The sequence below is a fragment of the Ursus maritimus genome, unplaced genomic scaffold (assembly GCF_017311325.1).
Source record: "Ursus maritimus isolate PB19 unplaced genomic scaffold, ASM1731132v1 scaffold_7, whole genome shotgun sequence".
In the NCBI taxonomy this organism is placed as follows: Eukaryota; Metazoa; Chordata; class Mammalia; order Carnivora; family Ursidae; genus Ursus; species Ursus maritimus.
In genome coordinates, this window is record NW_024426885.1 from 1,110,092 (window position 1) to 1,122,332 (window position 12,241).

The following is a 12,241-nucleotide window of genomic DNA, read 5'->3' on the forward strand; positions in this document are numbered from 1 at the left end:
CGCGAAGGGGCCTCCAATGCAGGGGGTGTTGGCAAGGACAGAGGGGAGGTTGGGGTGGCAGCAGTGCCCTGCCAGAGGGTGACATCGAGCAGACACACAGTGCCAGAGGCCCCCAGGGAGCCTCAAGGGACAGCCTCGGCCTTGCGGGCAGTGCCTGGATGGCACACTGGCCCCTACGCTGAGTGGGTACCCCAGCTAGGGGTGAGGAACAGAGCACCCCAACTGCCACCCCATGGGCGTGAAACAAGGGCCACAGGGAAGGCTGCGGGACCTCCGAGAGGACACCCTGTCGGCGGGTCTATAGACCAAGGGCGTCCCGCAGACAGGCAGGATCCACACACCTAGACCCAGAGGGCTGCTCCCAAGGCACCCCCAAAGCCCACGTTCTGCCCACCATTGCAGGCACTCAGACCATGGACGGGGTGTTCACGCATACTCTCTCCTTCACCTGCATCCCCACTGCTCCCCTCTAGGCTTCTTTGCTGTCCCCCCCTTGGAACCAGCCCACACCCACTCGTGAGACTCCCCTGCCCCCTACCCCCAAGCCTGTGCCCCACACCAGCCTGCTGTGTCAGCGCAGACCCCCTCCTGCCAGCTGGGACCCAGGGCGCCCTAAGAGCAAAACCCCTGGGCAGCCCCTTTCCCATCACCCCCCACCCAAACCAACCCATCTTCCCCCCCAGGACCCTCCTTTGCAGGAGCCAGCACACCCTGGGGGTTCTACAGTCCTCTCCCTCCACAGGCAAGCAAGCAGGGGGGACTGAGGTGGGGGGGGCAGGGGGGCAGGGGGTGGAAAGTCACCCTATCCCCTAAGGCCCCAAAGCTGGGGTCCAGGGGGTGTTTTGCCCCCTGTTTATGGCACATACACTCCTCAGGGAGTCCCTGTGTGTTTAGGACAGAGACCCAGGCCCTGACCTGAGCCAGAGCTCTAAGGCATGGCCCCTGGGCACAGGCGAGGTCAGGCAGTGAGACTCTGGCCCTGCTTGCAGCCACACTTCCTTCCCAGAGCGGGCCCTGCCCTGGCCACGCCCACAACTGCCTGGTGGGTAAACAGCAAGCCCGGGATGGCTCCCTCCCCCGGAGGCCCAGCTTCAGCGCCCAAACCCAAACTCAGCCCCCAGACACACACAGCACAGCCATTCCCTATTTACTGATGGGGTGCAGGGCAGAGAGAAGCCAGGGGACCAAGTGGGTCTGGGGACAGTAGGGGCCTGAGCTCACGTCCAGGCACACAGACAGCACAAGCCACTCTCCCTGGGAAGGACGCAGCACCCTGCCCCACTGGGGCGACCTCAACTGGACTCCAGGGCACAAGGCGTGCCACCGCCCTGCGGTTCGCCCGCAGGGCCCAGCCCCTCCTCGAGGCCAGGCTGTGCTGACTTTGGCTCATGCCCCGGGATGGAGGCCCCAGCCAGCCTGGCAATGCCCCACAGGTGACACCGCAGGGCCTTGGCAGGAGCAGGCTGGGGCGGCCCTGGAGCTGGACAGACAGCCTGCCAGCCCCTGGGCCAGGGGTCCCGGCCCCCCCACCATCCTACTGTGCTGAGGGTCCCCACTGGTTCCCTACCCAAGGACAGAGAGGTGTGTGGGGAGGGGCCCTGGGGACTGGGGAGCCAGGCTGGCCAAGGTCTCCGTGCAGGAAACCAGGGGACCCTGAAACAAAGCTCAGCACAGCGTCCTTGGGAGTTGGGGGAGGGGCAAATAGCCTCAGCTCCGAGGAGGGGCTGGGGACCCTGAGAGCCCAGGAAACTATAATGGGGGTCAGACCCAAAAGCAGAGTCGTTCTTCCCCGCAGCGCCCCTCACTCTGCGGAGACAAAGGCATGTCTCTGCCATGTCCCCCACTTGCACGGACACGGGAGAGAGCCAGCCTAGCCTGCAGTCCTTGGCAGGAGACCCACGGCCGGCCTCAGCTCACCCGCCCCCCTGAGGTCTCACCCATGCAACCAGCTCAGCAAACCCCCAGAGCAGCCAGGCCGGAGCTGGCCCCTGGCCAGGAGGAGCGGACCCGGCCGCCTGCCAGAGCTCCCGGCCTCCCCCGCGGCCTCCCTGCTCTGCGGACTCGGGACCCAAGTGGCTGTGGAACCCGACAGCAGCCTCTGACCCCAGCCGGGTCCACGTTTGCCCTGGACCTCCCTCCCTCATCCTCCCACAGGGAGAGGCTACCCTGGTGTCCAGTAAAGAGGTGAAGAAACGTGGCTTCTGGACCAGAAACACCCCAGGGGTCCGTCCCAGGTGACTGCAGGGAGCACCGTGTAGCCAGGAGCCTGCGGCCCCATGGGGCAGGCCTGAGTCCAGATGGTGAGGCCCACTCTGGCCGGTCTCCCTGCATTCTACACGTTGGTTTAGAAAATATACAGCAGTCTCTCTGCCCCCTGAGCCCCGAGGGACGGGCAGCCTCACCAGGCCTCCAGGCCCACCTCTGCTCAGGGAGTTGGGGAAAACGGGTTGGCCGGGGAAGTCACAGCCTGGATACCAGCGTGGCCCCTTGTCTAGGTAGACCCAGGGTCTCTGGGGCAAGTCACGGGGCCAGGCTTGCACATCTGGCCCAGGAGTCCAGGACTCAAGGGTTTAACCACCACCTGCAGCTGACTACATCCCTCTCTATGCCCTCCGGTGGCTCCCCCGGTCCACACCCCCTCATCACCTCCATGCTGGCCAGGTTCCCTTTGTGGGAGCTGCCTGCCAGCTGTGGACCATGCCACCCTATGTTACACTGGGCACCCAGCTCTCCGTCCCTCTGGCTCCCTGAGGACAGGGAGGATATGCCCAGTAGGACCTGGAACAGGTGTCCGTCCTTACTTGTCCAATGACCCATCACAGGACCGGCCACCCATGGAGTGTGCCTGGGATGGAACGAGGGTGCTCTCCTGCCCAGGGACGGGCCTGCTGGGGTTCCTGACTAGCTGGCTGCAGAAGCTGGAGTCCCAACCTCTCAGGGTAGGGTGTGGGTCACAAAGGCCCAGCACTCTTGTCTGGTAATAGCACCCTGGATGACTCACGACTGGGGAAGTTCGAAAAACACCAGCTCAGAGACGAAGGCTGGGGGCCTCGGGGTTTGTCAGGCCTGATGGGCCCCTGGTCCTCACTCCTGCCGTCCATGAGACCTTCCTGCACCACTCCGGGCCTCTGTGTCCTTGGGCCATGCCTCAGCCAGGGCCACCCCACTTGGGGGTCCTCAACCAGAGGTGTACCCCCAAACCACCCACAAAACCACGTCCACACCCACCCTGCACCCCGGTCTGAATAGTTGGAGCCTGGGGGGTCAAGGCAGGCCTGGGCCACCTGTAGCCATACTACGCCAGGAGGAATCGTGGCCTTGTAGGGACACTGGAGGGACGGTGCCCGGCCCGGGTACGCAGTGGGGAGTCAGTGAGTGCCGGGGAACGCACGAGGGTCTTCCCTCAGGTCACAGAGCAGCTTGGTGGCAGGTTCAAGACTCGGGCGGAGGAGGCTGGCATCCCGGCCGGCAGCTCCACACACTCACTGAGACCTCAGGGGCCTCTGTGAGCTCTCCTCCTTGGTGAACATATGGGGAAGAGAACCCACCTCTCAGAGTGCCAAGCGAGGGGGGATGCCTCCTCCCAGAGGCCCAGTGAGTCACCCTGCTTGCCAGGCCCTGCTCCAGGAGAGCGCGCGGGACCTGCGCGAAGGGCCCCTCCCCTGGGACAGCTCCATGCCCGCGTGAGACAGAGACAGACGCTGGCGATGATTTACCGCCACGCAGGGCTCCCGGTCCCCCAGGTCTGCACACCAGCTCTGGAAGGCGCTGATGAATGACAGTTGCTGGCACGTGTCTGGCCACACACCCCGGGCACACCAGCAGCTGCGGCCGGACTGCCCTGAACACACTCCCCACAAGCCCACGGCGCTGGGCCCCGCAGGTTCCCAATCGGAGCGCCCAGCCGCTAGGCCTGGCCGGGCAGTGCCCTCACCCAGCATGGGCCCCACCGAGGGGCCGGCCCCGCTACTGTCACAGATGGGGGAGCAGGCACTGACGAGAAACTGGCCTTGGGAAGGCTGTGGACCCAGCAGGTCAAGGCCAGACACCCTGTGCCCAGAACACCCAGGCCAGGCTGTAAGCGGCCAGGGACCCCATGTGCCGAACAGGCTGTACACAGGAGCGCTGAGCTCCTGGCGCTGCTGGCCAGAGCAGAACACAGCGTGAAGCCAGAGTGGGAAGCAAAGGGGAGACAGGGCAGGCAGGGGCAGTTTTGGGACTGAGCCTTGGCGGGGTGGAGGTGCTGGGGCTGCAGTGAGAGCCCGCGAGGAGCAGAGCTGCACCCACCGAGGCCCGGGTTCTGTGGGTGGCTCCGGTTACAGCTGAACGTGGCCATGGCAGGGTTGACGCCCACGAGTCTAACGCTGCCAGTTCCATGCTGGGGAGCCCGGCCTGGCCTGCTTCCTTCCACGAGGGGAGTTCTGATCTCTAAACCAGGTTAGCCCCAGCCCGGGCAGGGGTGGGGGGGTGGCAGCAGGAGGCAGACAGAAAGGGAGGCCAGGCTGCCCTTCCACAGGCATTCCCCCCACAAGTCCGAGAGGCCCACAGCCTGCCCTGTCCTGAGCTGGGGAGCCCAGAAAACGGAGGGGGGAGCCTCGGTGGCAGGCGACCCTCTCTAAGGAGGAAAGGCCGGGCACAGCCCTGCGCAGACCCAGGAGCAGGAACAGGCCCAGGCTGGCCATCCTGCCTGAGGGAGGAAGTGGTGGCCGTCAGTGGCAGGAGACCTTGGCTACCGCAGGGCACAGGCTTGGCAGTTTCTAGGTGGCTATGCTGCAGCCCCCCACCCCCACCCCTTGGTCCACCAAGCACTCTCCGTGGTAGCCAGGGTGGAGCAGGGCCACAGTCACCCAGGAGGCCATATGTTAAATCACATGACTTGTGCATAAATGGCTTCTGGCACATCTAACAACGAGGTAATACCAGCGGGGGACTGCTGAAGAGTGACGGTCCTCCTGCCACGTCCACGCCACTGCAACGAAATCTGGGCTCCACGCAGGGAAGAAGTTGGGCCTCGGCAAGGGGAGCCAGTTACTGCTCCAGCCTCGAGATAAGGCCCAGCAGGAGCGCCAAGACATTAGTGCCTGATTAATGCCTAATCATTTATCTGTGCACAGCTCACTACCATGTGACACTGTATCCAGGAGACTCTTCCTGCGGCTGAGTCCCCGCAGCGGAGCACAGGTGCGTCTCCCGGTGATGTGCCCCCAGGCCTGCCGGGGACCCCCTTCCACCCGAGAGCGCGCACGCGGGGCTCTCCACGCCACCCCCTTGCTCAGCACCTCCACCTGTATGTTTTCACTCCTACACTGCCGCCCCCTCCCCCAACCACAGTGTTTAAATCCCACCGCTGGACACAACTGCTTGCCAGCAATCCAGAGCCCCGAGTCGCCTCCGGGAGCCTGGGGGGACCCAGGGCATTAGGCTGGGCACCCCCACTCATGAGTGACTGGCAGGGCAAGTCCGGCGCGCATCTGAACCCACTCCCCCGCCCCCCCCAGCCGATGACAATTCTGAAAACAGCCGAATTCAACAGTGCGTTTGAACAAAGAAAAGTGCGTTAATTATGGCAGACGTGCGGAGTTCGGGGCCGGCGGCACGCGGCGGCGGTGCAGGGACACTGGCTGCGCGCCCCGCGCCCGGCTCCCCTCCGCGCCCACCGCCGCTCCCGCCCGGCAAGTCGCGACGACTTTGAGAGCCACTTTGGCCCCCCGAGTGGCGGCCGCGCTCGCGCGCCCCGGAGCCCGGGCTCGGGAAACCGAAAGCGGGCGCTGGCGCCGCGCCGCCCCCGCCCTGGAGCCGCTCGGGGCCCTGGGCCCGCCGGCGCGGTGGGGGTGGGGGCGTCCCGGGAGAGTCGGGGCGCCCCGGGGCCCGCGCCCCCACCCCCGCTCACTTTTTCGTGCAGTCCAGCAGGATCCCGGCGAAGCTGCGCTCGCCGCAGCTCACGGTGACCAGCAGCGCGCCGTTGACGACCTGCTCCACCCGCGGCAGGGCAGCGCGCGCGCGCGCCACCGGCCCGCGGTCCCGCGCCCCCCGCCCCGCCGCCGCCGCCGGGTCAGCCCGCGCGTGACGCCGCCCGCCGGCCGCCTGACGTCACAAAGCTCCGCTCGGGGCGGCCACCGTGAGCGGGCCGGGGCGGCGGGAGGGACGCGCGGGGCACCCCCGCCCGCGGACGCGGGCCGGAGCCGGGCGCCTCGGATCCGGCGCGGAAGCGCATTGCGGACCCCCGGGACGGGGCAGGGCTGCGCCCTCCTCTGGGCCCCGCGGCCGCGAGCGCCCGCCGAGAGGACCTGCGGGGCCGGCCGGAGCTCAGGACCCCTGCTCCAGGGCCACCCTCCCCGCCCCCACCCCTGCCTGGCCCCTTCCTCCCCGCGCCCCCGGGCCTCCTGCCTCCGGTCAGGCGCCCGTTGGCCACCCGGCACTGCGGGGAGGAAGTCCCCGCGACGCGAGCAGGAAGCCGGTCGGGCCGGGCGGAGGAGACGCGGGCGCCGAGGGGACACCGGCGGGCGCCCCGCGGCGGCCCACTCTAGCCCTCGCCGCGGAAGGGGCACTTGGCGACCCTCGTGTGCTCGGCGCCTCCCCGGGTGACCAGAGGGCGCGCGCCTGGCTCAGGGTTGCCTGGGCGCCTGGGGGTGGCCCGCGACGGCGCTGGGGAGGGGGATCCGTCTGCAGGTCTCGGTCGCACGACCCCCGGTCGCTGGGGAAACTGCGGGTTGCGTGCGACCCCGCCGCGCCCAGAGGGACCGGGGCCCACGGGGCGTTCACAACGGAAAGGACCGCCTTTCCCGAGCGAGAGCGGGGATGCCCCACGCGCGCCGCTGGCCGACTGGGGGGAATGGGAGGTGCACGCGCCGAGCGGACGTGGGCCCCACCCGGGACCCCTCCCCGGGCCCTGGGCTCCCGCGCGCCTCCAGCCCAGCAAAACTCTCGACTATCAGGAGCCCTTGCGCATCCCGCGCCTGGTTCGGGACCCCGTAGCAGGCAGAGCCCCCAGGGCCGGACTGTTACGGTGACCTTGCCCGGGCCCGGCCCGCCCGGCTGGTCCCCTGAGCCGGGCTTGCTGCGCCTGGCTGGGCATAGGAGATTGGCGGGTCGTTGGGTTGTCCTGACGACCCGGACGCCGCCAGGCCCCGCCCCCCGCCTCCCCCCTCCCGCCCGGAGCCCAGCGCGGCCCCGCCCGGCTCGGACCTGCGCCGTGGCCGCCACCCCTGGCGCCGCCGGGGACAGTCGGGGCCGCAGTGGCGCCGCTCCTCCTCGCCCTCCGGCGGCGGCGCGCGGTGCGGGGAGCAGGCAGAGGGGAGCCCGGGCGGAGTCAGGGAGCCCGCCTGGAGCTGGCAGCGCCTCGCCGCCCCCAGTTTTACAGGGCTATAAGGATCAAGGCCAAGGGAGCCCTAGGGAGCACCTGTTCTCTGTATGGCTGGGGTTCCAGCTGACTCCAACCCTCCTTTGGGGGAGTGAGGGACTCTACTCCACGGGGAGGCTTCAAGCACCTCCACAGGGCCACCCCTTCAGGGTCAGCAGGCTCCCTCCCTGTCACTGTGAGGCCCCCACAGGGAGCCTCTGCCCCCACAGGCCTTTGCAGCCCTGCCACTCCAGAGCTAGGTAGGGCTGACTTGGGGCCAGAAATGCCAGGCAGCAGAAATGCCAGGCCATCCCTGATGGCACTGGGAGGGGGAATGGCCAGAGGCTGCCTACCTGCTCAGCCCAGGTGCCAACCGTGCCCCATATGCCTTTTGGGCACTGGGGACACCACTGTGGACCAGGTTGCTGGGGTTTGAGTCTGCAGGACTGCTGGGGACGTTCCAGGTGTAAGCATGTCCCTGTGTTTCCAGGGGGCTCTGCATGGATGGAGGCCTCTGGAAAAGGTGCCCTGGAGGGGATGCTTGAATGAGCAGGCAGCCACCCAGGGAGAAGGGGCCCCAGCAGGCAGCCTGGGCAGAGGTGCTGGGTGCTGGCGTGCACAGAGGGGGACCTTCTGAAGGGCATTATTGTGGGGAGGTGGGGGGCTTCTGGGGTCATTCCCAGGCGTTCGCAGGAGGAGCAGCCTGGGCTGGAGCTGGATGGGACAGTGAGTGTTTGCTGGGGCAGGGAGGGCCCCCAGAGGGCGTGGAGGGTACGCAGACCCATGCTGCACAGCTGAGTCAGGGAGAACAGGTGAGGAAGGGGCCCCCGCCCTGCCTTCTCTCAGCCTCTACCCCGGCCAGGCTGTGCGCTGTGCACTTTCTAGGTGGAGTTGGAAACCATTTTCAGAAACCTATTCTGCACAAAGCGGAACAGAGATCTGCAGACAGGACTTCGATTTGGAATTTAAAGGGTGGTTGTTTGGGGGTCCCCGCCGGCCCTCCACAGACCATCCCTCCCAGCCCAGCCAACTCACCTGCTCTCCACCAGAGCCTCTGACGAAAACACAGGTATCCTTAGGAGGGGCTAATCAGCCCAGGGGGCCTGTATGCTCCCCCATGTGCTGACTCCTTCCTGACCCAGCGCTCTCTCCTCTAAGTGTCCCCTTCAAAGGCCAACCCTACACACACGGTTTCTAGACAGACCGGCCCCAGGCAGCAGGGGCTGAGGGCAGCTGCCCACTGCGAGCTGCCCACAGGCTGCCTAGCGGGGCCATGGAAGAGCTACAGAGTGACCCCCGGCTACTGCAAAACAGGGCTGGAGCCTCCTCCCTAGGTCTCTGGACTTTGTCCCTAAAGCCCTTGCTTTCTGCCGTGGGCAGTGGAGCCTCGGCCTGGCCTACCCAGTACCCATCCCTTGGCCCGGCCTGCCCCGGGCACCAGCAGAGTCACCAGGGCTGGCAAGCCCAGCCAGAGGGGCAGGGTAGTGGCGTGAAGGGGGACAGGAGACCGTCCAGCACCATCTGTGGGCTGAGCTGAGCGACCACAGGCTGGCGGGAGGGGTGGCAGGGGTGCTCCAGGTGGGGGTCCTCAGATCCTCAGAGGTCTTCCGGGATTTGTCCTACACCAGCAGCCCCAACCCTCCTCCTACTGGCCCCTTCCCCCCCGCAGGACAGCCCAACGAGAGCTCCCCAGCACGGTCCCTCGGTCTCACCAGCTGTAGGACTTGTCACTCTGTCTTTTCTCAGTGCCACGCAGGGTTTACTTGTCCAGGCAGCACGTGCCCCTCCCCCGCCCGGGGCCTGCTCCCACTTCCTCTCACTGGAGCCCAGCCAGGGGCCTCTGACATGGAAACACAGCTGCTGGTCAAGGGGTCCTCACAGGCCGAGCCACAGGTCAGAGACCACGGATCTCTCCAGAGCCAGTGCCCAGAGCGCACAGGTGTGAGAGGGGCGTGGCTACCCCCGATGCCAGGACCATGGCCACCTGATGCCGTGTCTCGTGTCTCGGGCCAGGCAGCTGCTGGAAGGGAGAGGATGAGATGAGCCGCTGAGAACGAGGGCCTGGCGGAGCCCTGCCCCATGGGGGATGGGGGGTGATTGTCCCATCTCAGGAGGAAGCGTGTCACTGGCCTGGCTGGGAGCAGAACCTGCCGGCACCCCACTGGAGGAGAGAGCACTTAAGAGGATGGACTCGGGCCAGCTTGCCAGAGTCCTTCCCCGTGACCCTGGGGAGGCCACTACCTCCCTGTGCCTCCGTATCCTCATCTGTAAAGTGGGAGTAACCGCAGCACCACCACGTGGCCTCATGGTGGAGAGTACGTGGTCTAATACGTGGAGTCCTTAACATAGCACTGGCCTCCAGTAAGGACTGTGGAAGAGTTAGTTGTCACCACCGTCCCCCCGTCATCACCACCGTCCCCTCCGTCATCACCACCGTCCCCCCGTCATCATCACCGTCCCCTCCGTCATCATCACCGTCCCCCCGTCATCACCACTGCCCCCCATCATCACCACGTCCCCCCTGTCATCACCACCGTCCCCTCCGTCACCATCACTTCTGTCACCACCACCGTCCCCTCCATAACCACCACCGTCCCCTCCGTCATCACCACGTCCCCCCTGTCATCACCACCATCCCCGTCACCACCACCGCCCCCTCTGTCATCACCACCATCCCCGTCACCACCCCCGTCACCTCTGTCACCACCATTGTCCCTTCTGTCACCACCACTGTCCCTTCCGTCACCACCACTGTCCCCTCCATCACCACCATCACCTCCATCACCACCATCCCCTCCATCACCACCATTCCTTCTGTCACCACTGTCCCCTCTATCACCACCACTGTCCCTTCTGTCACCACCACCGTTCCCTCTGTCACCATCACCGTCACCACTTCCACTGTTCCCTGTGGCTGGGCCATCAGTGGAACCTCGGACGGTGGTCAGGCCTGGGCTGGAGCAGGAAACCCGGGCAGCATCTGCTGGCGGGTGTTTAGCCCGGGCCCGGCTGCCATCATCCCACTCGCCCCATGGCCTGTGCCCTCCTACGTCCTCGGCCGAGGAGCTGAGGCAGCCCCTGTGAGCAGAAGGCTGTCTGTAACGGCCCGGATCCCTGTCAGGCCCAGACCCCGAGGCCCTGCTGTTGCGGACAGCTGAGCAAGGACATTTTTAGGGTGGGGGATCTTCCTAAAATAATTGCTTTCATTTCAAAACAGCTGATCTGTGACCCTTCTTTTTCTGATCTAGCTGGCTGTTTCTTCCTTAAGACGAGCCTGCTCTCCATGGTAAGGAGACAACCGCAGTGTGTCCCAGATGGGTGTCGGGTCACTGAGAAACAAGCAGGGACGGCGCAGCCTGCGTTGACTCCACGCGCCTCCGTCACGCTCGCCTCCAAAGGCCTGCCAGGGCTCCAGGGCGCCTTCCCGGCTTGCCGTCGGCCCTCGGTGTTGCACCCCCCCACCGGGCTGATCCAGACCGCTTGGGCAGAGCAGGACCCCAGTGCTGCCGGTGAGGCCCTGCACGAGCAGACGGCCTGGAGCGAGGCCCAAAGTAGTCGCTCCCCAAGTCCCCGGCCTGGCCCTCCTCACAAGCCCTGGCCTGGGAAACAGCTTCGTGGAGCGTGAAGCACGTGAAAGCCGCATCTCCCCACAGAGCCGCCAGCCCACGCGCCATTGCCCTGGGGTCCCGCCAGGTGGGACTGTGCCCACAGAGGGAACAGAAGCAGGGCCTCTCAAGGGCACTGGAGCCCAGCCCTGGGGGCGTCTCGGCCCCCGGAAGCTGCCGGCACCCACACGCAGATGTTGAAACACACGGCCGAACGTTCTGGAGGCACAGCATGAGGAGAGGAGCTGAGTTCTGCGGGGGGTCTCCCGGGGGTGTCCTGACGGCTGGGTCGCCCCCCTTGCCGCGTCTTCTCACCCATGACCAGCAACGGGAAGCCCATAGAAATTCAACTTGCCTGACGCCCCAGGCAGCCTCCTGGGTTTTCATTCTCCTGACACCTCGTTAACCTCGTTAGACATCTTCTGTGCTGTGGTTCTTGTCAAACCTCACACCAGGGAGTGGGGCTTCTGTTTGCTAAAACGTCATATTTCACAGCTGAACTAGTTGTAAGGTACCCAACCTGGGGGTTCTTTGGAGAAAAACCTCTCAGAGTTCACAGAGGATGTTCTCACAGCCCACCTGGCTGAGGCCTCCGTCAGGCCTCCCGCTCGCAGCCCCCAGGCCTCCAGAGCCCCCCTCCAAGACAGGCACGCCCCTCGCCCACGCCCACGCCCAGAGGGCCAAGTGGGCGGGCGGTGTGGCAGGGAGAGTCCTGTGCTGGTCCTTGGAGCCAAGTCCAGGGAACAGCGTTCCCAGGCACACACCAAACCTTGCCGTGCTGGCTACAGAAAACCTCGGGCAAGCCTGGGCGGTTCTGTCCCATCACGCCCAGCCCCATGCCTGCAGGTGCTCACGGCCCTCCACCTGCCCCATATAGCAACACGGGGATGGGGGCCCCACCGGGAGCACGGAGATGGGGGTCCCACCGGGAGCACAGTGATGGGGGCCCCACTGGGAGGGGGGGATGGGGCCCCACTGGGAGCAAAGGGATAAGGCATGGCAGCCCTCCCACCCCCAGGGTTCCCACCCAGGAAGAAATGGAGGCTATGGTCTCATGCTGGGAGGTAGTGGGTGTTTTCCCAACGAGTTCTGCTTCCCATGAGCCTCTGGCTCCCCAAGAACACAGCCAGCTGTTTTCAGCCCCATAACATGTCTTTCTGTGCACTAGGAAATAGGCCGCCCCAAGCCCGTGAGACTCTCCTGGCGTCCTGCCCCGTGGGGATGGTGCAAACAGCCAGCCTCTGTCCAGCCACCCGAGAGGGCAGACGCCAGGAGCCCCAGTGCCCCCCCCCCCCCC

At 66.1% G+C, this 12,241-nt stretch overlaps 1 protein-coding gene across 1 annotated transcript in view; it reads right to left on the reverse strand.

The window, feature by feature from the left end:
* PWWP2B (PWWP domain containing 2B) overlaps positions 1–10,121 on the reverse strand; it is a 30,125-nt gene extending 20,004 nt beyond the window's left edge. Inside the window, exons 1-4 of the mRNA XM_040624292.1 lie at positions 9,949–10,121; positions 7,017–7,362; positions 6,168–6,287; positions 5,891–6,084 (exon numbers count right to left, since the gene is read on the reverse strand). Of these exons, the coding sequence (XP_040480226.1) occupies positions 5,891–6,084; positions 6,168–6,287; positions 7,017–7,362; positions 9,949–10,121 (833 nt within the window). The remainder of the gene's footprint in view (positions 1–5,890; positions 6,085–6,167; positions 6,288–7,016; positions 7,363–9,948) is intronic.
* Between the last annotated feature and the right edge of the window lie 2,120 nt (positions 10,122–12,241).